This window comes from Eutrigla gurnardus, assembly GCF_963514095.1.
Source record: "Eutrigla gurnardus genome assembly, chromosome: 20".
Classification (NCBI taxonomy): domain Eukaryota; kingdom Metazoa; phylum Chordata; class Actinopteri; order Perciformes; family Triglidae; genus Eutrigla; species Eutrigla gurnardus.
In genome coordinates, this window is record NC_139931.1 from 9179354 (window position 1) to 9205462 (window position 26109).

The 26109-nt window shown below is 41.7% G+C and overlaps 4 protein-coding genes across 5 annotated transcripts; 3 read left to right on the forward strand and 1 right to left on the reverse strand.

The window, feature by feature from the left end:
* Positions 1-888: 888 nt before the first annotated feature.
* Positions 889-10464, forward strand: LOC311031461 (cytochrome P450 2K1-like; the record flags this gene model as incomplete). The annotated part of the gene is made up of 14 exons (XM_084037766.1): positions 889-1319; positions 1428-1525; positions 2395-2555; positions 3479-3620; positions 3714-3902; positions 5777-5895; positions 7622-7784; positions 7984-8133; positions 8349-8509; positions 9147-9326; positions 9414-9555; positions 9639-9823; positions 9910-10051; positions 10150-10464. The coding sequence occupies 14 exons, from the start codon at positions 889-891 to the stop codon at positions 10335-10337; spliced, it is 2451 nt and encodes an 816-aa protein (XP_083893892.1). The 3' UTR covers positions 10338-10464.
* Positions 10465-11991: 1527 nt separating this feature from the next.
* Positions 11992-16785, forward strand: LOC311031462 (cytochrome P450 2K1-like; the record flags this gene model as incomplete). The annotated part of the gene is made up of 10 exons (XM_084037767.1): positions 11992-11995; positions 12216-12334; positions 14051-14213; positions 14413-14562; positions 14778-14938; positions 15581-15760; positions 15861-16002; positions 16090-16274; positions 16361-16502; positions 16598-16785. 10 exons carry the CDS (start codon positions 11992-11994, stop codon positions 16783-16785), a joined length of 1434 nt encoding a protein of 477 aa, XP_083893893.1.
* A 1663-nt stretch (positions 16786-18448) lies between these two features.
* Positions 18449-22808, reverse strand: LOC311031221 (uncharacterized protein). 2 transcript variants are annotated; one of them, XM_084037396.1, is made up of 4 exons: positions 22639-22808; positions 21479-22147; positions 21272-21382; positions 18449-21008 (listed from the first exon to the last, which is right to left on the reverse strand). In XM_084037396.1, the coding sequence occupies exons 2-4, from the start codon at positions 22100-22102 to the stop codon at positions 20052-20054; spliced, it is 1692 nt and encodes a 563-aa protein (XP_083893522.1). In that variant the 5' UTR covers positions 22103-22147; positions 22639-22808; the 3' UTR covers positions 18449-20051. The 2 variants fall into 2 exon arrangements, with proteins under 2 accessions (XP_083893522.1, XP_083893521.1); XM_084037395.1 differs by having other exon boundaries at positions 21479-22124; positions 22617-22808.
* Positions 22809-22821: 13 nt separating this feature from the next.
* Positions 22822-25818, forward strand: rnps1 (RNA binding protein S1, serine-rich domain). Its single transcript, XM_084037397.1, has 7 exons — positions 22822-22885; positions 23696-23839; positions 23955-24140; positions 24253-24358; positions 24509-24662; positions 24758-24899; positions 25347-25818. Coding segments are annotated over exons 1-7 (840 nt in total). The 5' UTR covers positions 22822-22883; the 3' UTR covers positions 25453-25818.
* The last annotated feature ends 291 nt before the right edge of the window (positions 25819-26109 follow it).

The window sequence follows — 26109 nt, forward strand, 5'->3', positions numbered from 1 at the left end:
ATATCAATATTTCAATATCATTCGTTCTTTGGTTATTTTGTTTAAAAAACACAATTTCAAAAACAGGAAATTAAAAAAACAATCAAATGGGCCTCTTTTGTTTTTCTGGTTTACAACTGGTTTACAACTGGTTTACAACAAAACGGAAAGACAGTTTTGTTTTCTTGTTTACAGATGTTGTACGGAATATACAGTGAATGTCAGAATCTGTGACTGGAAATGCAGACTTGCGTTAGGCGGAAGCAGAACATGTAGCGGTTATGGCCGCACTTGAACCTCATGTTGACTTTATTCATGAAATTTTTGAGAGTGGGAATAACACTTCAACAACTACCGGCCGATCTCCAACCTTCTGTTCCGCAGTAAGATCCTGGAAAAAGCAGTTGCCATCCGACTCCATCACCAAATGTCCAACCATGAGCTCTATGAACCCACACCACAGCACCGAGACCGCCCTCATCAAAATCACAAATGATCTTCTTCTGATCACTGCTGACTCCGGGCACACCAGTGAAATAATTCTGCTTGACCTCTCTGCAGTCTTTGACACTATCTCCCATCCCATCCTCCTCAACCGCCTATCTCACCACCTACATCACCGGATCAGCTTTCTCCTGGATCCAGTCATACCTCTTTATCAGAAAACAGTGCATCACACTCTGCAACTCCCACTCCCCCCAAGCCCCTGTCAACCAAGGCGTGCCTCAAGGCTCTGTGCTTGGACCCCTCCTCTTTATCATCTACATGCTCCCTCTTGGTCAGATCACCCATCAACATGGTCTCAAATTCCACTCATACACCGATGACACACAGCTCCACATCAGCACCAAACCATCCACTCAGCCCCCCCCCCATCTCCCTGGTCTACTGCCTGCATAAAATCTAAGGATGTCAACAAACATACTCAAGCTCAACAGCAATAAAACAGAGGTCATGGATGCGGCCTCCAAGGCACTACTTTGGGAGGTTGGAGATCTCCTCCTAAATATAGACGGGTACTCCATCTGCCCATCCTCCGAAGTCCGCAACCTTTGCGTCATCCTGGACTCCAACCTTTCCTTCCAGTCCCACATCCGCCTTCTTTCACCTCAGAAATATCTCCAGTGTCTAACTGTGGCAGAAACCCTCATTCATGCCTTCGTCACCTCCCGTCTGGATTACTGCCATGGAGTCCTTTCTGGAGTACACACCAAAACCCTGGACAGGCTACAATATGTACAGAACTCTGCCGCCAGGGTTCTCACCCACACCAAGCCCTGGCAAAACATCATCCCAACCCTCATCCACCTCTACTGGCTTCCAATTAACTTCTGCATAAAGTACAAAATCCTCCTTCTCACCTAAGAATCCCTCCATTCCATCGCCCCTCAATACCTCTCTGACCTCCTTGTTCTGTACTCCCCGTCTTGCAAACCTCTGGTCCTCAGAGACTGGCCTGCTCTCCATCTCCCACACCAGACTCTTTACCTTCGGAGACAGAGCGTTCAGCACCACGGCCCCCACTCTCTGGAACGCTCTCCCCACAGTCATTCGAAACGCCTTAGCCTAAGACAATTTAAAAAAAATCATCGAACATCGTAAGAGAATTGTTTTTGTTTTGAAATAACCCATGAACGAACGATACACAGATTCAACACCACCTCTGAATCTATTTTTTTGTTCAAAGCTCTCAGAGAAACATGGGTCTGTGTTTACGGTGTACTTTGGAACCAGTAAAGTGGTGGTCCTCGCTGGTTACAAGACAGTCAAAGAAGCTCTGGTCAGCAACGCAGAAGAATTTGGAGACAGAAGCATCACTCCTATTTTTCAGGATTTAAGTCAAGGCCACGGTTTGTTTACTTTTCAATACAATATCCAAAATATCCAAATAATATCAATGAGAAGTCAATAGTAAAGCCACAAAAAAACATTTTATGTACTACATTAAATTTTTACTTTGTTTTATGTAGGCGATTCACTGACTAGAATTATATATAATAATCTATACATGATACATATTACATTTAACCTGCATGTTGTGTTTAATAGGAATTATATTTGCAAATGGAGAATCATGGAAAGAGACGAGACGTTTTGCACTCACCGACCCTCAGAGACTTTGGAATGGGCAAACGAGTCACTGAGGAAAAAATCTTGGAGGAATGTCAACATTTGGTCCAAATGATTAAAAAGCATGAAGTTATGGAGATAAATACATGACAAGTTGTAATGATATACGAAAATAGCAGATGACGTCAAAGTGGTGTTATCGTAATGCTGAGTGACATTTCCTACAGAGTTTCTTACTTTTTCCATATCAGGACACATCTAAGTGCATTATTGTTCTGAGGAAATTATAAGTTGTGTTCAAATCCTCACTTTGTCTTAATAATATAATTTTTGTCACATTTACAGGGAAACCACATGACACAGCACACCCGCTGAGTTATGCAGCATCCAACATCATCTCCTCGATTGTGTATGGCAGCAGGTTTGAATACAATGACCCCCGATTCAAAAACACGGTGAAAAGAGCGCACGACAACATGCATATTGTCGGCTCTGCACCAATCCAGGTGGGTTTCATATTTGCCTTTTAAATTACTCTGGTGAGCAAGCAAGCAATGTTTACTGACAAATGCATGATTTAGGACCAAATTGAAACAGCCCCATTTCTTCTGGTCTAATCTTTCTCCTCTCCTGTTCTCTTCAGTCAGCTATTCTCCTTCCCTTCTTCTTATTAATGAATTCATTTGATTCACCAGCATCTCTTATTTCTTTATAATACTATTTTTCTTTAATATTTTTTATTATTACATATGATATATTACTATACTGTATTGCTATCTTCTCCTCTCCCCTACACTCCAGTCATCTCTTCTCCTTTTCTTTGTTTTCCTCTCCTTTCAACGTACTCTAACATAACTACTTACAGTCTAGTTTTACACATTTGCAATATATTTGGGATTAGGACAGTGTTTGACATTTGATCGTACCGATCCACAATAGTCCTGCAAAACAGCTTCTGCTGGGATACAGAAGCAGCCTAACCTACTCAGTAGAACTCCTAGTAATAATTATGGTCATTTGTTACGTTACATAATGAGACACACAGAACAAATCTCACTATTTAATGAAGACTTTTATTATTCCATGAAATCTTCTTTGGTTGTTGATTGTCTTCACTAACCTTTGTTGATTTCACTGTTACATCACAGCTTTACAACATCTTTCCCAGGCTGTTCAGTTGGATAAAAAACAGGCAGCTGTTCCTAAGAAATATTGAGGATGCTGTCAGTGATATCAAAGAATTAATCAAAGACCTAAAAGAGACGCTGAACACTCACATCTACAGGGGATTTGTGGACTGTTTTCTGATTCGGAAGCAGAAAGAAGATGTAAGACCAAACACGTTTACATCTTTATTAAAACAAATTAAAATAAAAAAAATAAAAAAACATTCTAATTTATGCTGATGTTTGAATGTTCTTTCTCTTAGGACTCTTCTGTTATGGACAATCACTACCACGAGAAAAACCTTATATTTACAGTGACCAACCTGTTTGCAGCTGGGACTGACACCACAGCGACTACACTGACATGGGGTTTACTGTTTATGGCTAAATATCCACATGTACAAGGTAAAGAGAGAGATTCTTTGGCAGCTTCACAGAGGCCAAGGATTAGTCTTGTTTAAATGAATGCAGCAAAGAATACTTATTTGTTAAACCCAGACCAGGTCCAGGAGGAGCTCAGCAGGGTGGTAGGAAGCCGTCAGGTCAGAGTCGAGGACAGGAAGAACCTGCCGTACACTGATGCTGTCATCCATGAGACACAGAGACTGGCCAACATTGTCCCAATGGCCGTTCCTCACAAAACCAGCCGAGACGTCACCTTCCAGGGCTACTTCATCAAAGAGGCTAGTTGCTCACATCTGTGGCAACATGGCATTAGGGAGGGGTAACATGCTGTGCAGCCAGCAGATGTTCCGTCTTGAAAAATAGCATCATATCTAAAATAGAAAGATGAATATCATACACAGGTGGACACGGTGACTAGCCTTACATTTTTCTCTCTTTAGTTTAAACACTTTGCATCACTTTTTCCATGCATATGGACTTCACTAGAGTGAGACAACTACATACCTTCGTATTCCTGATTATCGTCAATGGTTAATTATTTTCACAAATGGATGTACTCAGTTTTGAAGATTGTAATTTGTCTTTTTTTTTGTATTGCAGAAAATGGCAAATATCACACAATATATGATCCTACTATAGCTCAATTCCACATGTACATCTAAAATGACAATAAATTACATTCATATAATTTTTTCATTTTGGTCTTTTTTCCCCCCTTCTAGAGAAATACTTATTAGTTATACGTTACACATTATTCGGCCCGGGTTCCTTCTGTGTGGAGTTTGCATGTTCTCCCCGTGTAAGCGTGGGTTCTCTCCGGCTTCCTCCCACAGTCCAAAGACATGCAGGATGGGGATAGGTTCATTGATGACTCTAAATTGCCCGTAGGTGTGAATGTGAGTGTGAATGGTTGTCTGTCTCTACATGTCAGCCCTGTGATAGACTGGCGTCCTGTCCAGGGTGTACCCTGCCTTCGCCCAATGGGAGCTGGGATCGGCTCCAGCCCCCCCGTGACCCTAAATACAGGATAAGGGGTAGAAGATGGATGGATGGATGGATGGTTACACATTATTTTCTTCAATGTTTTCTGATGAGAAAAAGGAGATTGAGAGTATGTAATAAAGGGGACAATATATAATTGTTCTAAATAAGATTTAGTTCACTCTAAACCCTGATGCTTCTTATGACAACCCAGTATTTTGCACATTGATCCTTTGGAAAGGCTGCAGTTTAATACCAACAGTCTTGGTTTGCTCAGGTTGGTGATCAATCATTGTAGCCCAGTTAATTTTGTCAAGAAGTAAAGTTCTTTGAGCAAAAACTTGATGCTAGACATTAGATAAGATGTTGGGTACGATACAGTAGAATAGAAATGGAGACAAACAGCTTTAGAAGAGCCTACGTAAGCCTACTGGCATGTATAGCCTATGTGTTAACTTCCTCTCAATTCAAAGTGCTGCTTCACGTCCCGCCATCATGTTCCTGTATTATTTTTGATGTAAAGTAAAACTATTATTGCACTGAACTCAACGGAACCCAGTGAGTTTCATTAACACTGAAAGGAGTCAGGTCTTATTGAGAAATATTTATGCCCTGGAGGACCTGAGAACTTTTTTTCAACTCCTCTGGTTGCAAAAAGAAGTCTGATTGAATGGAAGTTTATGAGAAAATGACCCTACTTCTCACAAACTCACTCTGATATATTTCTCTGGCTGACAGTAAAACTGATGGAGGGAAGGAATACAGTCATATTGTCATGTTTTTCTTCATGGCAATCTGCAAAGCAGAGGAACTTATGTACAAATAAATCATTTACCAATCGAACTGGTGCTTTTGGCAGAGTAGACATTTTTACTGTCTTGCCAATGTTTTCACTTAATTTAACCAGTACTGGCAGTGGCTGGGGAACAAAAGGCAGGATATGTCCCTTTGATGGGTAGGTAGATGATTACTCCTCCTAAATCTCAGCTACAAATGCGTTCCAGTGGATGTGCATTTGAATATAAACATCACTGTGTTCTAACTGCAAGGCTCAGTGAGTGGAGTGCCATTAACAGCAGGAGAAATGTCTCTTTTGGAAGATTTTGTTATCTACCTTTTCTCTAATCGCACCACTTCACTGGGAGTTATTGCTCTCCTTCTCATCGTCTATCTAGTTTCTAGTAGTTTCACCTCTCAGGGATTTGGAAAAGAGCCTCCGGGTCCGAAGCCTCTTCCCCTGCTGGGCAACCTGCTGCAGCTGGATCTCAAGAGACTCCACAAATCCCTCTTTGAGGTGAGTTAAACACTCTTCTACCAAAGCAAATGCATTTTGAAACAGGTGTCACAATTTATTTGAGATGAGGTGAAAAGACGTATACTCAATTCATATCAATATTTCAATATCATTCGTTCTTTGGTTATTTTGTTTAAAATACATAACTTCAAAAACTGGTTTAAAACTGGTTTACAACCGTTTACAACAAAACGGTAAAGACAGTTTTGTTTTGTTGTTTACGTGATGTTGTACGGAATATACAATGAATGTCAGAATCTGTGACTGGAAATGCAGCCTTGCGTTAGGCGGAAGCAGAACATGTAGCGGTTATGGCCGCACTTGAACCTCATGTTGACTTTTTGAGAGTGGGAAAAACACTTCAACAACTACCGGCCGATCTCCAACCTTCTGTTCCGCAGTAAGATCCTGGAAAAAGCAGTTGCCATCCAACTCCATCACCATATGTCCAACCATGAGCTCTATGAACCCCTTCAATCTGGATTCAGAGCACACCACAGCACCGAGACCGCCCTCATCAAAATCACAAATGATCTTCTTCTGATCACTGCTGACTCCGGACACACCAGTGAAATAATTCTGCTTGACCTCTCTGCAGTCTTTGACACTATCTCCCATCCCATCCTCCTCAACCGCCTATCTCACCACCTACATCACCGGATCAGCTTTCTCCTGGATCCAGTCATACCTCTTTAACAGAAAACAGTGCATCACACTCTGCAACTCCCCCCAAACCCCTGTCAACCAAGGCGTGCCTCAAGGCTCTGTGCTTGGACCCCTCCTCTTTATCATCTACATGCTCCCTCTTGGTCAGATCACCCACTACCATGGTCTCAAATTCCACTCATACACCGATGACACACAGCTCCACATCAGCACCAAACCATCCACTCAGCCCCCCCCCCCCCCCCCCCCCCATCTCCCTGGTCTACTGCCTGCATAAAATCTAAGGATGTCAACAAACATACTCAAGCTCAACAGCAATAAAACAGAGCTCATGGATGCGGCCTCCAAGGCACTACTTTGGGAGGTTGGAGATCTCCTCCTAAATATAGACGGGTACTCCATCTGCCCATCCTCCGAAGTCCGCAACCTTGGCGTCATCCTGGACTCCAACCTTTCCTTCCAGTCCCACATCCGCCTTCTTTCACCTCAGAAATATCTCCAGACTCTGTGGCAGAAACCCTCATTCATGCCTTCGTCACCTCCCGTCTGGATTACTGCCATGGAGTCCTTTCTGGAGTACACACCAAAACCCTGGACAGGCTACAATATTTGCAGAACTCTGCCGCCAGGGTTCTCACCCACACCAAGCCCTGGCAAAACATCATCCCAACCCTCATCCACCTCTACTGGCTTCCAATTAACTTCTGCATAAAGTACAAAATCCTCCTTCTCACCTAAGAATCCCTCCATTCCATCGCCCCTCAATACCTCTCTGACCTCCTTGTTCTGTACTCGCCGTCCTGCAAACCTCTGGTCCTCAGAGACTGGCCTGCTCTCCATCTCCCACACCAGACTCTGTACCTTCGGAGACAGAGCGTTCAGCACCACAGCCCCCACTCTCTGGAACGCTCTCCCCACAGTCATTCGAAACGCCTCAGCCTAAGACAATTTAAAAAAAATCATCAAACATCGTAAGAGAATTGTTTTTGTTTTGAAATAACCCATGAACGAACGATACACAGATTCAACACCACCTCTGAATCTATTTTTTTGTTCAAAGCTCTCAGAGAAACATGGGTCTGTGTTTACGGTGTACTTTGGAACCAGTAAAGTGGTGGTCCTGGCCGGTTACAAGACAGTCAAAGAAGCTCTGGTCAGCAACGCAGAAGAATTTGGAGACAGAAGCATCACTCCTATTTTTCAGGATTTAAGTCAAGGCCACGGTTTGTTTACTTTTCAATAAAATATCCAAAATATCCAAATAATATCAATGAGAAGTCAATAGTAAAGCCACAAAAAAACATTTTATGTACTACATTAAATTTTTACTTTGTTTTATGTAGGCAATTCACTGACTAGAATTATATATAATAATATATACATGATACATATTACATTTAACCTGCATGTTGTGTTTAATAGGAATTGTATTTGCAAATGGAGAATCATGGAAAGAGATGAGACGTTTTGCACTCACCACCCTCAGACACTTAGGAATGGGCAAACGAGTCGCTGAGGAAAAAATCTTGGAGGAATGTCAACATTTGGTCCAAATGATTGAAAAGCATGAAGGTATGGAGATAAATACATGACAAGTTGTAATTATATACAAAAATAGCAGATGACGTCAAGGAGGTCTTATCGTAATGCTGAGTGACATTTCCTACAGAGTTTGTTACTTTTTCCATATCAGGACACATCTAAGTGCATTATTGTTCTGAGGAAATTGTAAGTTGTGTTCAAATCCTCACTTTGTCTTCATAATATAATTTTTGTCACATTTACAGGGAAACCATTTGACACAACACACCCGCTGAGTTATGCAGCATCCAACATCATCTCCTCGATTGTGTATGGCAGCAGGTTTGAATACAATGACCCCCGATTCAAAAACATGGTGACAAGAGCGCACGACAACACACATATTGTCGGCTCTGCACCAATCCAGGTGGGTTTCATATTTGCCTTTTAAATTACTCTGGTGAGCAAGCAAGCAATGTTTACTGACTAATGCATGATTTAGGACCAAATTGAAACAGCCCCATTTCTTCTGGTCCAATCTTTCTCTTCTCCTGTTCTCTCATCTATTCTCCTTTCCCTTCATCTTATTAATTAATTCATTTGATTCACCAGCATCTTTTATTTCTTTATAATACTATTTTTCTTTAATATTTTTTATGATTACATATGATATATTACTATACTGTATTGCTATCTTCTCCTCTCCCCTACTCTCCAGTCATCTCTTTTCCTTTTCTCTGTTTTCCTCTCCTTTCGACTTATTCTCACATAACTACTTACAGTCTAGTTTTAAACATTTATAATATATTTGGGATTAGGACAGTGTTTGACATTTGATCGTACCGATCCACAATAGTCCTGCAAAACAGCTTTTGCTGGGATACAGAAGCAGCCTAACCTACTCAGTAGAACCCTAGTAATAATTATGGTCATTTGTTACGTTACATAATGAGACACACAGAACAAAACTCACTATTTAATGAAGACTTTTATTATTCCATGAAATCTTCTTTGGTTACTGATTGTCTTCACTAACCTTTGTTGTTTTCACTGTTACATCACAGCTTTACAACATCTTTCCCAGGCTGTTCGGTTGGATAAAAAACAGGCAGCTGTTCTTAAGAAATATTGAGGTGACTGTCAGTGATGTCAAAGAATTAATCAAAGACCTAAAAGAGACGCTGAACACTCACATCTACAGGGGATTTGTGGACTGTTTTCTGATTCGGAAGCAGAAAGAAGATGTAAGACCAAACACGCTCACATCTTTAATAAAACAAATAAAAAAAACTGTCTAATTTATGCTGATGTGTGAATGTTCTTTCTCTCAGGAATCTTCTGTTATGGACAATCACTACCATGAGAAAAACTTGATATTTACAGTGGCCAACCTGTTTGCAGCTGGGACTGACACCACAGCTACTACACTGACATGGGGTTTACTGTTGATGGCTAAATATCCACATGTACAAGGTAAAGAGAGAGATTCTTTGGCAGCTTCACAGAGGCCTAGTCTTGAATGAATGCAGCAAAGAATACTTATTTGTTAAACCCAGACCAGGTCCAGGAGGAGCTCAGCAGGGTGGTAGGAAGCCGTCAGGTCAGAGTCGAGGACCGGAAGAACCTGCCGTACACTGATGCTGTCATCCATGAGACACAGAGACTGGCCAACATTGCCCCCATGGCCCTTCCTCACAAAACCAGCCGAGACGTCACCTTCCAGGGCTACTTCATCAAAGAGGCTAGTTGCTCACATCTGTTATTTATTGTTGGAAATGTTCATCTACTTCTGAAAAGGTGAAAACGTACTTTTGTTTTTGCCTACAGGGGACGACTGTGTTTCCTCTACTTACTTCTGTCCTGCACGATGAGAGTGTATGGGAGACCCCACACTGTTTCAACCCTTCCCATTTCCTGGATAAGGAGGGTAAATTCATCAGGAGAGACGCCTTCATGCCCTTTTCTGCAGGTACAACACGGTCATCAGGATTGTGTATTTTAAGGATCGCAGAGACATTTTACACAGCATGTTCCATCTTCCTCTTTGCAAATTTCTTGGTTTTGCAGGTCGCAGGGCATGTCTGGGAGAAAGTCTGGCTAAGATGGAGCTCTTCCTCTTCCTAACCTCCCTCCTCCAGCGCTTTCGTTTCACTCCTCCACCTGGAGTCACAGAGGAGGAACTGGACCTGACACCAGTTGTGGGCCTCACCCTCAACCCGTCACCTCATGAGCTTTGTGCCGTCAGTCGCCAATAAGGATGAGAGCTGGAGCATGGCATTAGGGAGGGGTAACAGGCTGTGCAGTCAGCAGATGTTCCGTCTTGAAAAATAGCATCATATCTAAAATAGAAAGATGAATATCATACACAGGTGGACACGTTGACTAGCCTTACATTTTTCTCTCTTTAGTTTAAACACTTTGCGTCACTTTTTCCATGCATATGGACTTCACTAGAGTGAGACAACTACATACCTTCGTATTCCTGATTATCGTCAATGGTTAATTATTTTCACAAATGGATTTACTCAGTTTTGAAGATTGTAATTTGTCTATTTTTTTGTATTGCAGAAAATGGCAAATATCACATAATATATGATCCTACTATAGCTCAATACCACATGTACATCTAAAATGACAATAAATTACATTCATATAATTTTTTCATTTTGGTCTTTTTCCCCCCCTTCTAGAGAAATACTTAATAGTTATACGTTACATATTATTCGGCCCGGGTTCCTTCTGTGTGGAGTTTGCATGTTCTCCCCGTGTAAGCGTGGGTTCTCTCCGGGTTCTCCGGCTTCCTCCCACAGTCCAAAGACATGCAGGATGGGGATAGGTTCATTGATGACTCTAAATTGCCCGTAGGTGTGAATGTGAGTGTGAATGGTTGTCTGTCTCTACATGTCAGCCCTGTGATAGACTGGCGTCCTGTCCAGGGTGTACCCTGCCTTCGCCCAATGGTAGCTGGGATCGGCTCCAGCCCCCCCGTGACCCTAAATACAGGATAAGGGGTAGAAGATGGATGGATGGATGGATGGTTACACATTATTTTCTTCAATGTTTTCTGATGAGAAAAAGGAGATTGAGAGTATGTAATAAAGGGGACAATATATAATTGTTCTAAATAAGATTTAGTTCACTCTCAACCCTGATGCTTCTTATGACAACCCAGTATTTTGCACATTGATCCTTTGGAAAGGCTGCAGTTTAATACCAACAGTCTTGGTTTGCTCAGGTTGGTGATCAATCATTGTAGCCCAGTTAATTCTGTCAAGAAGTAAAGTTCTTTGAGCAAAAACTTGATGCTAGACATTAGATAAGATGTTGGGTACGATACAGTAGAATAGAAATGGAGACAAACAGCTTTAGAAGAGCCTACGTAAGCCTACTGGCGTGTATAGCCTATGTGTTAACTTCCTCTCAATTCAAAGTGCTGCTTCACGTCCCGCCATCATGTTCCTGTATTATTTTTGATGTAAAGTAAAACTATTATTGCACTGAACTCAACGGAACCCAGTGAGTTTCATTAACACTGAAAGGAGTCAGGTCTTATTGAGAAATATTTATGCCCTGGAGGACCTGAGAACTTTTTTTCAACTCCTCTGGTTGCAAAAAGAAGTCTGATTGAATGGAAGTTTATGAGAAAATTACCCTACTTCTCACAAACTCACTCTGATATATTTCTCTGGCTGACAGTAAAACTGATGGAGGGAAGGAATACAGTCATATTGTCATGTTTTTCTTCATGGCAATCTGCAAAGCAGAGGAACTTATGTACAAATAAATCATTTACCAATCGAACTGGTGCTTTTGGCAGAGTAGACATTTTTACTGTCTTGCCAATGTTTTCACTTAATTTAACCAGTACTGGCAGTGGCTGGGGAACAAAAGGCAGGATATGTCCCTTTGATGGGTAGGTAGATGATTACTCCTCCTAAATCTCAGCTACAAATGCGTTCCAGTGGATGTGCATTTGAATATAAACATCACTGTGTTCTAACTGCAAGGCTCAGTGAGTGGAGTGCCATTAACAGCAGGAGAAATGTCTCTTTTGGAAGATTTTGTTATCTACCTTTTCTCTAATCGCACCACTTCACTGGGAGTTATTGCTCTCCTTCTCATCGTCTATCTAGTTTCTAGTAGTTTCACCTCTCAGGGATTTGGAAAAGAGCCTCCGGGTCCGAAGCCTCTTCCCCTGCTGGGCAACCTGCTGCAGCTGGATCTCAAGAGACTCCACAAATCCCTCTTTGAGGTGAGTTAAACACTCTTCTACCAAAGCAAATGCATTTTGAAACAGGTGTCACAATTTATTTGAGATGAGGTGAAAAGACGTATACTCAATTCATATCAATATTTCAATATCATTCGTTCTTTGGTTATTTTGTTTAAAATACATAACTTCAAAAACTGGTTTAAAACTGGTTTACAACCGTTTACAACAAAACGGTAAAGACAGTTTTGTTTTGTTGTTTACGTGATGTTGTACGGAATATACAATGAATGTCAGAATCTGTGACTGGAAATGCAGCCTTGCGTTAGGCGGAAGCAGAACATGTAGCGGTTATGGCCGCACTTGAACCTCATGTTGACTTTTTGAGAGTGGGAAAAACACTTCAACAACTACCGGCCGATCTCCAACCTTCTGTTCCGCAGTAAGATCCTGGAAAAAGCAGTTGCCATCCAACTCCATCACCATATGTCCAACCATGAGCTCTATGAACCCCTTCAATCTGGATTCAGAGCACACCACAGCACCGAGACCGCCCTCATCAAAATCACAAATGATCTTCTTCTGATCACTGCTGACTCCGGACACACCAGTGAAATAATTCTGCTTGACCTCTCTGCAGTCTTTGACACTATCTCCCATCCCATCCTCCTCAACCGCCTATCTCACCACCTACATCACCGGATCAGCTTTCTCCTGGATCCAGTCATACCTCTTTAACAGAAAACAGTGCATCACACTCTGCAACTCCCCCCAAACCCCTGTCAACCAAGGCGTGCCTCAAGGCTCTGTGCTTGGACCCCTCCTCTTTATCATCTACATGCTCCCTCTTGGTCAGATCACCCACTACCATGGTCTCAAATTCCACTCATACACCGATGACACACAGCTCCACATCAGCACCAAACCATCCACTCAGCCCCCCCCCCCCATCTCCCTGGTCTACTGCCTGCATAAAATCTAAGGATGTCAACAAACATACTCAAGCTCAACAGCAATAAAACAGAGCTCATGGATGCGGCCTCCAAGGCACTACTTTGGGAGGTTGGAGATCTCCTCCTAAATATAGACGGGTACTCCATCTGCCCATCCTCCGAAGTCCGCAACCTTGGCGTCATCCTGGACTCCAACCTTTCCTTCCAGTCCCACATCCGCCTTCTTTCACCTCAGAAATATCTCCAGACTCTGTGGCAGAAACCCTCATTCATGCCTTCGTCACCTCCCGTCTGGATTACTGCCATGGAGTCCTTTCTGGAGTACACACCAAAACCCTGGACAGGCTACAATATTTACAGAACTCTGCCGCCAGGGTTCTCACCCACACCAAGCCCTGGCAAAACATCATCCCAACCCTCATCCACCTCTACTGGCTTCCAATTAACTTCTGCATAAAGTACAAAATCCTCCTTCTCACCTAAGAATCCCTCCATTCCATCGCCCCTCAATACCTCTCTGACCTCCTTGTTCTGTACTCGCCGTCCTGCAAACCTCTGGTCCTCAGAGACTGGCCTGCTCTCCATCTCCCACACCAGACTCTGTACCTTCGGAGACAGAGCGTTCAGCACCACGGCCCCCACTCTCTGGAACGCTCTCCCCACAGTCATTCGAAACGCCTCAGCCTAAGACAATTTTAAAAAAATCATCAAACATCGTAAGAGAATTGTTTTTGTTTTGAAATAACCCATGAACGAACGATACACAGATTCAACACCACCTCTGAATCTATTTTTTTGTTCAAAGCTCTCAGAGAAACATGGGTCTGTGTTTACGGTGTACTTTGGAACCAGTAAAGTGGTGGTCCTGGCCGGTTACAAGACAGTCAAAGAAGCTCTGGTCAGCTACGCAGAAGAATTTGGAGACAGAAGCATCACTCCTATTTTTCAGGATTTAAGTCAAGGCCACGGTTTGTTTACTTTTCAATAAAATATCCAAAATATCCAAATAATATCAATGAGAAGTCAATAGTAAAGCCACAAAAAAACATTTTATGTACTACATTAAATTTTTACTTTGTTTTATGTAGGCAATTCACTGACTAGAATTATATATAATAATATATACATGATACATATTACATTTAACCTGCATGTTGTGTTTAATAGGAATTGTATTTGCAAATGGAGAATCATGGAAAGAGATGAGACGTTTTGCACTCACCACCCTCAGACACTTAGGAATGGGCAAACGAGTCGCTGAGGAAAAAATCTTGGAGGAATGTCAACATTTGGTCCAAATGATTGAAAAGCATGAAGGTATGGAGATAAATACATGACAAGTTGTAATTATATACAAAAATAGCAGATGACGTCAAGGAGGTCTTATCGTAATGCTGAGTGACATTTCCTACAGAGTTTGTTACTTTTTCCATATCAGGACACATCTAAGTGCATTATTGTTCTGAGGAAATTATAAGTTGTGTTCAAATCCTCACTTTGTCTTAATAATATAATTTTTGTCACATTTACAGGGAAACCATTTGACACAACACACCCGCTGAGTTATGCAGCATCCAACATCATCTCCTCGATTGTGTATGGCAGCAGGTTTGAATACAATGACCCCCGATTCAAAAACACGGTGAAAAGAGCGCACGACAACATGCATATTGCCGGCTCTGCACCAATCCAGGTGGGTTTCATATTTGCCTTTTAAATTACTCTGGTGAGCAAGCAAGCAATGTTTACTGACAAATGCATGATTTAGGACCAAATTGAAACAGCCCCATTTCTTCTGGTCTAATCTTTCTCCTCTCCTGTTCTCTTCAGTCAGCTATTCTCCTTCCCTTCTTCTTATTAATGAATTAATTTGATTCACCAGCATCTTTTATTTCTTTATAATACTATTTTTCTTTAATATTTTTTATTATTACATATGATATATTACTATACTGTATTGCTATCTTCTCCTCTCCCCTACTCTCCAGTCATCTCTTCTCCTTTTCTTTGTTTTCCTCTCCTTTCAACGTACTCTAACATAACTACTTACAGTCTAGTTTTACACATTTGCAATATATTTGGGATTAGGACTGTGTTTGACATTTGATCGTACCAATCCACAATAGTCCTGCAAAACAGCTTCTGCTGGGATACAGAAGCAGCCTAACCTACTCAGTAGAACTCCTAGTAATAATTATGGTCATTTGTTACGTTACATAATGAGACACACAGAACAAATCTCACTGTTTAATGAAGACTTTTATTATTCCATGAAATGTTCTTTGGTTGCTGATTGTCTTCACTAACCTTTGTTGTTTTCACTGTTACATCACAGCTTTACAACATCTTTCCCAGGCTGTTCAGTTGGATAAAAAACAGGCAGCTGGTGTTAAAAAATGCTGAGAAAACTGTCAGTGATGTCAAAGAATTAATCAAAGACCTAAAAGAGACGCTGGACACTCACATCTACAGGGGATTTGTGGAATGTTTTCTGATTCGGAAGCAGAAAGAAGATGTAAGACCAAACACGTTTACATCTTTATTAAAACAAATTAAAATAAAAAAAATAAAAAACAGTCTAATTTATGCTGATGTTTGAATGTTCTTTCTCTTAGGACTCTTCTGTTATGGACAATCACTACCATGAGAAAAACCTTATATTTACAGTAATCAACCTGTTTGCAGCTGGGACTGACACCACAGCTACTACACTGACATGGGGTTTACTGTTTATGGCTAAATATCCACATGTACAAGGTAAAGAGAGAGATTCTTTGGCAGCTTCACAGAGGCCTAGTCTTGTTTAAATGAATGCAGCAAAGAATACGTATTTGTTAAACCCAGACCAGGTCCAGGAGGAGCTCAGCAGGGTGGTAGGAAGCCGTCAGGTCAGAGTCAAGGACCGGAAGAACCTGCCGTACACTGATGCTGTCATCCATGAGACACAGAGACTGGCCAACATTGTCCCCATGGCCATTCCTCACAAAACCAGCCGAGACGTCACCTTCCAGGGCTACTTCATCAAAGAGGCTAGTTGCTCACATCTGTTATTTATTGTTGGAAATGTTCAACTACTTCTGAAAAGGTGAAAACGTACTTTTATTTTTGCCTACAGGGGACGACTGTGTTTCCTCTTCTTGCTTCTGTCCTGCACGATGAGAGTGAATGGGAGACCCCACACTGTTTCAACCCTTCCCACTTCCTGGATAAGGAGGGTAAATTCATCAGGAGAGACGCCTTCATGCCCTTTTCTGCAGGTACAACACCGTCATCAGGATTTTGTATTTTGGGATTGCAGAGACATTTTACACAGCATGGTCCATCTACCTCTTTGCATCTTTTGGTTTTGCAGGTCGCAGGGCGTGTCTGGGAGAAAGTATGGCTAAGATGGAGCTCTTCCTCTTCCTAACCTCCCTTCTCCAGCGCTTTCGTTTCACTCCTCCACCTGGAGTCAGAGAGGAGGAACTGGACCTGACACCAGTTGTGGGCCTCACCCTCAACCCGTCACCTCATGAGCTTTGTGCCATCAGTCGCCAATGAGGAAGAGAGCAGAAGCATGGCATTAGGGAGCCTTCATATACCTGCTTTTAGTCAATGATTGATTCTTTTTACAAATGGATGTACTCAGTTTTGAAGATTGTAATTGGTCATTTTTTTGTATTGCAGAAAATGGCAAATATCACATAATGATCATATGATCCTACTATAGATAAATACCACATGTGCATCTAAAATGACAATAAACTACATTCATATCATTTTTGCATTTTAGTCTGTTTTTTCACCTTCTAGAGAAATACACAGACAATCTTTTATTCAATGTTCTCTGATGGGAAAATACGTATAATATTCTTTCTAAATATGATTTGATCAGTTCATTCTCAACCCATCACTTCTTATGACAACCCAGTATTTTTCACATTGATCCTTTGGATAGGCTGCAGTTTAATACCAATAGTCTTGGTTTGCTCAGGTTTGTGATCAATCATTGTAGCCCAGTTAATTTGGTCAAGAAGTAAAGAAAAAGATAACTCTGTTTGTGAGATATTAAGAAAAGGCTGTTGAAGATCAAAGTATCGAATAAATGGGAAAAGAATGCATGGCAGGGATTGACCAAGAAACAAAAACTTAGAGACCCTAGATAAGATGTTGGGTACGATATAGTAGTGTAGGAATGGAGACAAACAGCTTTAGAGGAGGTCGGCCTTCTGGCGTGTATAAATATATGTTTACTTCCTCTGAATTCAATGTGCTGCTTCATGTGCAGCCATCAGGTTCCTGTATTATTTTGATGTAAATATTAAGATGTTGATATTATTGAGATTATTGAGAAATAAGAATGTCTCGGGGGACATGAAAACTTCTTTTAGCTAAGCTGAAGGTTTTTTGGCTGGTTTAGCAGTAAGGGCCTAAAATATAACAATTTCTTCGTGATTTAATTGCAATAAATGGATAAAACGGTTGCCAAATTAACTAAATAATGACGAATATTATTATTTTAATATAAAAAGTCATAGTTTCGTAGGTCCCTTCAATGCGTCCTCTTGCATTTTGCCTTATGAAAACCAGCATTGCTTTTCTGGCAGATTCATTCCTGTGAATCATTATTGAGGAGGATTAAATTTGGAGTTTGTATTTTGGCCTTTGTTAAAAAGTTACAATACCTGGCCCCAACGCTGCCACACTAATGTCACATCGTGTTTCAGTTTGGGACTTTGTATTTTTCATCGTTAACTTAATATGAACTTCTTTCTCTGTTTGCAAACCTTCGTATTGGGTCTTGCCATCACATCGCAGTTGGACATCAGTCAAAGATAATACAAATGATCAGCTTTAACAGAGGACAAAGCAACAGAGGAGAAAATTGTTGAGGAGACCCTTCACTTATATCAATGGTCTCCAACATTATCTGTTCAATTAGATAATCAAAGCTGATGAGACGTTTACAACAAACTTTGAAACATCAAATGTGCAGAGGATTTATGGACGCCTTTCTGGCCCAAAAACAGAAGCTAGAGGTGTTCAAGTCTAGTGTCTAGTTTAAATCTATAATTATTCATTTATGTTTATTGTCATGGAATAAATATATTATCTTTTTATCACCAGAGAAGCTGAAAACGAAGAGCACTGAGAAAAGAACTGTCTTTAGATAAAAGAGTGGGGGTCATACATGGGTCAACCGCTATTGACACTTTAATTAGCTTGTGGTTACCATTACCTCCCGGCTCAACTGTTGTCTGTGCTTTCTGATAAGCTTGTGGGGAACAGAAACCAAACAGAGAACAAAAAACAAGAAGTATTATTTCAAGCAGTTATAGAAATACAATTTTCCATTACAATATTTAATGACTTGAATTGTTAAAAAGAATTAGAGCTCTTATTCAATTAATTAGAATTACAAGTGAGCGATAACCAGCTGCCTGCTGTCGAAAAGGAACTGAACCAACCGTTCCGCTGCATGTTGTGTCGAATTTAATCTCAGCCATTGTGGCATAATTAGCTCATTACTTTGTGCTACTTTTGCGTTAGGTTTGTAGTTTTAGTCATGTTACATTTCTTCTAATTAAGTTGAGTTACATTGCAGTAAAACATCTGCACACCAGAGGCAGTTTCCTATTTACCTGAATGGCTACGTTGTACAGTAGGCCCTTTTCACAGCAGCCATTTTGAGAGGCAATCATGTTAGTCTTTCAACAGAATTGGCAACAAAAACATGCTTTACTGCTACTTCTTGAGCCCCTGTGTGCTCTTTCATTTTCGATTTTCCAGAACACAAACAGATACCAGATAATTGTTTGATGGCTGAACTTCAAATTTTGCACCTTTTCAGGTATTGAAACACTGTCATCATAGGGCAAAGATTGTTAGAGATTTATTATGTATTGTACTTTATCATTGTAAGTCATGTGTTAACTACTATTGATGATCTCTTAAATGATAATTCAGTTCATATCATGGGATCATGTTTTCAATCTATTCATTTTAGTTAATGCAATCACTGAATATTCCCAATAAAAGTACCAACAGTTCACTCTGATTTGTTTCTCTGGCTCACAGTAAAAATGTGTCTGATGGAGAGTAGTAGTATAGTCACATGGTTGAATCATTTACAAAAAAAAACAAACAAAAAAAACAGGTGCTTTTGGGAGAAGGGACATTTTAACTGTCTTGCTAATGTTTTCATTTCATTGAATTAGTGCTGGCTGGGGGAAAAAGACAGGAGCACACAAGCACAACTTGTGACAATTAGATAAAGGGTGAAGTCCAAAAATATCTTATTCCAAGAGAAGGTAGAGGTCAAAAACAGTTTGTTAAACAAAGATTTGACATTCCCATTCTGCTGGGAATTTAGAGAACTTTGAAGAATTTAGAGATCAGGCTACAGAGAACGGACTGTAACACAGCAGCAGCAGCAACAATTCAATGATTTAATAGAAATAGCTTCTGGGCATCGAGTCCAAAAGACAGACAGGAAAAGATGAAGGCAAACCGACAAAGAACCTACAGGTATAGTAAAGACATGACTAACATAGGCAGTGAGAACAGGTAAGCAGAATGTCAGGTGACTGCAGTCTTTCTCCAATTTTAGACAAATAATAAACATATTATTACTAAAGCACTGGATTCTATTGCTGTTTTTGTTCTTTGGAAATAAATTATTTAAAGAAATACTACAGCATATGTTCATTGTTAAAAAAGCAGTCTTAAATATTATTATATAATACTAAGATGACTCTAAAAGAAAAAAAAAAGAAGCACATCCAAGCCCTTATTATCCAAGCACACTCGGTGGTATCTGAAGGCCTCTAAGGTCCTTCCACTTTGACGATATGGATCTGCTGATCCTGTGAAGAGTGGTCACAGTTCATCACCGGCCGGGTGGACACACTGCAGTCCTGGAGAGTTCTTGCTGAGCAGCTGCTTGGGAAGTCAGAGGTTTTACTCTCTGATCCTCTGAATGTCTGCGTATGTGCCTGGCTGTATGTAGAGACATAGGGCTGTGTGTAGGGTGACATTAGTGTCTGACTGTTTTGCTGTGGGTATACAGCCACATACGGTTGTGTTTGTGAGGGGGGGTGAGTGAGTGGGAGGTTCTCGGCGTTGCTACATGGTGGAAAGCCATTCATGTTAGAAGGGCTCAGTCCCGGCAGTTTAAAGGCCTCTACATTTTCTAAACTCTCTAAAGAGTTGTAGCTTGGCTGGGTTTGGCTGCACTGAGTGTACGTGTCTTGATTGAAGTTGAAGGTGTCTTGGCTGAAGGAGGTAGAGACAGTAGCTGTTGGCAAACTAGAAGGTGATGGAGTTTTGTTGTGCTGCTGCTGAGCGACGCTGCAACGCTCCAAGTTGGCAGAGAGGCTCTGTAGTGTGCTGAGGATCTGCTTCTGAATTTGTGTCTGCTGCGCCTGTTCCCTTTCCAGGCAGCAATGCTGCTCCACCAGCATCTTCACTGCCAGACCCAAGCTGCGCACCTCAGAGCCCAGGGTCTGAATCTGTTCCTGTAGACCACCTTTCCCCCCGGTGTCCTGGGCTGCCTGCTGGGGGCTCAGGTTCCCCTCACGGCGAGTGGCACCCTTGCCTCCAGGGGCCTGTAGACGGATGGTGGCAACCCCAGGAGCCGAGGGTGGTAGGGGCGCTGGTGACCGGTTAGGAACACGAATGCCAACCCGGGGGAGTGGGTGAGGGGAACGGACAGACAGACCTGGTCTCTGTGTAAGGAAACGCCTGGGGGCGCTGGCTCCACCAGACTGACCTTCCATAACAGTCTGCAACATAACAAACATATCACGAAAGAAGTGAAAAACTATTAAAAGTTATAATGCAATCGTATTAACATTAGAATGAATCTTAAATGGTTCAGGCTCCCAGAATAAGATGAGAAAACATGCTGAAATGCTAACTGGTAACGGCAACTAAACGATTCATTAGCAAATCATAAAAAGAGACTGAATTCTGTCATTGATTAAGTGGTGGTGCACACTTTACCTAAGGTGAATAAAGGAGGTAATCAGGTTTTCTCTTTCCTCACCTTTTCTGATGTCAGATCATAAGTTTCAGGTTGGGACATTGCACTTCTCAAATCGGTACCGTGGACACTCGAGGGATCCTTCCTCAACATCGGTGCCACCTGGTTGAATGACTGGTGAAAAACAATGTATGCAAGTTAAGCAGATTATTTAAACCTTTTGGGACAACTGGGGTTGTGACATACGGGAGAAATGATCTATGTAGGTACCTTCATCCTATGTGACAGCGCTTTATCCAGAAGCCTCCTTCGAGCCGCCAGCATTGAATTGATGGCTGGAGAAGGTGTAGTTCTCCTCCTCATTAATCCCCCAGAGGCTGTTAGTGTGGTAGACAGAGAACCAGCCTCTGCTCTTGTTATGGTGGTCTGCGGAAGTCTTTGTTGGCTGCTCTGTGCAAGTGAGGTAACACTAACAATCTGGATGTCGTTTTCCTCCTTATCTCCCTCGCGCTGCTGTTCTGGCCAGCTGCCTCCGCTGGTCTCCCCGGACCCAGATGGCTTTGCCCCAGTATCTGGATTTGTGGGAGTCTGTTTGGGGAAATTTGCGGCTGCTGCATAGCCAGCGTGGTGACAAGCATCCCGCAGAAGATTCTGGAGTTGGACGTTACTCCAGCTTTCTTGCCGAGGCAGCACCGGTGATGTGCTGCTTCCTGCCTCCATAGGTCTGACCCTACCCGGTGGCCTTCCTTGAAACTCCCTCAGGAACAGGTAGATGGCTTGGGCAGACACCTTGATGTTCTCCAGCTCCAGCACAGCTTTGATCTTACGGAAACTCAGACCAGCCTTCCGCAACTCCACCACTTTGTGTTTGGCGGCATCATCCAGTCGGCCCATGGTCTCTCACTTCAGAGGGACACTTTTGAGTTCGGCAGCTAATCTCTAGAAGATTCATATATTACAGTTTAAAAAAAAAGTAACTACATTATTTTTTAAATATTATAAGTAATGCATGGACGTCTTCTAGTATGTGAAAATACCATTAAAATAGAAGGGTATTGCTGCCAACATTAACGTAAAACATTTGCTCAGTTTCTCAGTAATACGATGTTTTTGGTTATTACTGAACGTAATACCAAATGTTCCCGTTGTAATAGCAAACTTTCTTGCGTTATAACACATTCGAGTCACATCAACATGTTGTATGAAGAAGCGCTCTTGTTATTAACAGTACCTACGTATCTTACGGTTAACGCTACTAATCCAAACATGAAAAAAACGAACCGCTTGCTTGTTAATCAGTAACAACGGGAGTGGAGAACATAGTCGCCGACGTGGTAGATTTATACGGTACGTTGCCTTACAGAGGTTAGCCGTGCTAGCTAACGACAACAGCTAGCACACACAGTACCGTTAGAAAGTGAAGCGCTCACCTTGTCGGGAGAAGGTCGGTTTGTGATCAAATAATTTCACATACCGTGATGGAATGTTTTCTCTTGGCAAAGCCACTGCGTATTCACACACAAACTCACATTTTTTAACGGGCAGCAACATAAATAAACAAATAAGTTGTAAGTGGCGCTCAGCTGCCTACGTCACTTCCGCTCTGTCGTCATCATCGAGCGACGCTTCCTCCGACCGCGACTCGTTGAAGCGAAATCACTTCGTTGAAAATAATATGTAAGTTAACCTTGTATTTGATTGCAATCAAGCTAGTTTCAATTCAACTAGACGTGTTATCATATAGGGGAAATTATTTTACGCTTTTTGAGCGTTTGTGTACTTGTGAATAGAGGGGAATATCGATCAAACTGTAGCCCCCGTGGCCGTGTCCTCCGTGTTTTGAGGAGTCTGTTGAATGAAAATCAATGGCGGTAGATTTTTGTCCGAGAGTACCGTTCTCTGACGAAACTTAAGTCGTTTAAAATGTTTTCGTGATAACGGTAATACTATGAGATTATTAATGCACTCCTAATAAAAAAAACATACAAGTCGACGAAAATGTAAGGATGCCAATACCGTCTGCCATGTAACAATAATTCCTCAAACATTGCGACGGTTTAAATTTACTCTGCATACGTTACGGTCTGTTTAATCTCCGTGAGAAGTTTACTTATCTTGCTACCTGGTTTACTCCATTTTTGGTTCTAAGTCCTTAAATAGCTTTATAGAATTTGTTGTCAAAAGCACATTTCAGGATCATTTTCTTGTGTTGAAACCGTTACAGTTGGCCAATTTACACGTTTTTGTTGTTTCCAGCTTCTCAAAAGTTTTACAAATTCCATTGCGTCATAAATATCTAGTGTGTTAGTCTGTTGGTCAGACAAAATAGCAGTTTTGAGACATGATCTTGGGCTTTTTTGGGAATTGTGGTATGCCATTTTCACTATTTGCTGACATTCTATATAAATAATGAATGAAGCTACGCAGCCCCACACCATCCACGATGTATCTGATCACAAAGTAACAGCTGCTTGCCTCTGACTTTAGGGCACCGTCACCCACAAAGCGGAAGGAGGAGGAAAAAACAAAAGACAGAGGCAAAGAAAAGACTGCTACCAAGGAAGGAGACAAGGAGAGAGGACGGGAGAAAGGAAGGAAACGACGCAGTGCCTCTACTGGCAGCAGCAGCAGGTTTTTCTTTTCTACATTCTTTATGTGATTTATTAATATTTGCCATAGTTGGTTAGTTAGTGTGCTCAATATGTATCTTTTTAACATGTTTTTTTTTGGTTCTGACCATGACCAGGTCCAGATCTAGCTCTACCTCAAGCAGCAGCTCTGGTTCGAGCTCGGGTTCCTCAAGCGGATCCAGTTCATCTGGTTCCAGCCGCTCCGGTTCTTCAAGCTCCCGTTCCTCCTCATCTTCCAGTTCCTCAGGCTCCCCCAGCCCCAGTCGTAGACGCCATGACAACCGCCGCCGCTCTCGCTCTGCGTGAGTAACTTCATCCAATGCAGCCAGCAACACAATATTTATACACTGTGATGTCTTTTATTTTTGCTTGTTTGCATGAAATTAATCAATGTTTTTGTTCGTGATTCTGCAGGTCCAAAACACAGAAGAGGGGAGATGACAAGGAACGAAGGAAAAGAAGCCCAAGCCCCAAACCAACTAAAGTTCACTTAGGGCGGCTGACCAGGAATGTCACCAAGGTCAGCTGAGGAATTGTTCAATTTTTTTTATAGCAGAATGCATGATATAACATGATTTAAGATTATTATTCAGATAATTTTTTACATCTACACTAACATTTCCTGTAAACATGGTTCTGACAATAGTGTATGTCTTTTTTTGTTGCACAGGACCACATCCAGGAGATCTTTTCCACATATGGAAAAATCAAAATGGTCGATATGCCAATGGACAGGGTCCACCCACACCTGTCCAGGGGCTACGCTTATGTGGAATTTGAGACTTCTGAAGAGGCCCAGAAGGCCCTTAAACACATGGACGGAGGTAGGCAAGCGTGTTTCCTCCGATGCCTCTGTCTCGCAAGATTACTCTAAGCATACATGTTGAATAACCTTCTGTGGTGACTTTGTTATTGATAGGTCAGATTGATGGACAGGAAATCAGTGCATCTGCCGTGCTGACTCAACGAGTCCGTCCTCCCCCTCGCAGACCATCTCCCCCTCGCAGAATGCCCCCGCCACCACCTATGTGGCGTCGCAGTCCACCACGCATCAGGAGGAGGTACATTGAATGATTTTCAATCAGTATCTCCATCTTCATTTGATTTGACACTATTAAGTGAACATATGTTCATGTTCTTTGGTTGGGACCATTACGTCTGATCATTCTTCCTGCCTTCCTATTACAAGAGTTATCTTATGTCTCCACACCTGTGACGGCTGTAGGCATTATGTTGTCAGCATGGCCGTCCTAGTATCATGAATGCGCCATCTCAGTAATTCTTTACAGCAACAAAGCATTGTCTGCTGTCATTAATACAACTTTGTTCTGTCGGAATCGGTTTTATTTCCTGAGCATTGTACAAGTCCACCCTCTTCACTTATTTTCCCTGGATGACAACCAGGACATGGGGCTTCCTGGGGCTCATTGTGACGAAGCTCTTCATCGGTCATCTGTAGGCATACAGCAGCAAAGTGATAATTCTAGTTTCTTTTTGTGTCCTTGCAGGTCCCGCTCCCCGAGGAGGCGGTCCCCGGTACGGCGTCGCTCTCGCTCCAGATCACCCGGTCGCAGGCGTCACCGCTCTCGTTCCAGCTCCAACTCCTCCAGATAGGCAGGTTTCCTGCCTCCAGATACCCGGTGATGTCTTGGCTTCTCTGACACACAGCTGGAGTTCCTGCTTTCCAAGATCTCATGGACTCACAAGACGTATAATAATCTGCATTGTAGCCAATGTAAACATCTGCCTGCATTTAGAGAGTGGGAATGTTTTTTTTTTTATTGTGCAAATGTGAGTTATGTGAAATTTCTTTTCATATTTTGTTTTCAGTTAATACTGAAAAGTCGTTTCACTATTTGTTGTGTTTCAGACTGAGGTTGGGCTCCACTGAGATCTACAAATATTTCTTTTAAAGTGTGATTTCTTTTTACAATGTACTGAATTTTTAGACATTTTGAAAAATAAAAATGCTGAAACATGTACTTCGTGGTAGTTCAGTTTGTGAAACTCAGATCAAGATTCTGAAAACCTCTGCTGTTAACCTTCTTGGCTCGGTGCCTGCCAGCTTTGCTTGCTGAACATACTATTACAATTTGTTTAATGTGTCTGTCATAATTCCACATTAATATGAACAAAATTATGGCGCAATGTGCTTGCATTCAGTTTCCAATATGCACTAATGTGTGCTTTTACAGACAGTAGATACTGCAGCTCTAAAAGCTTATTTCTCTTTCTCAGCATCATTTACCGGATAGTGAAATGAGATCCAGG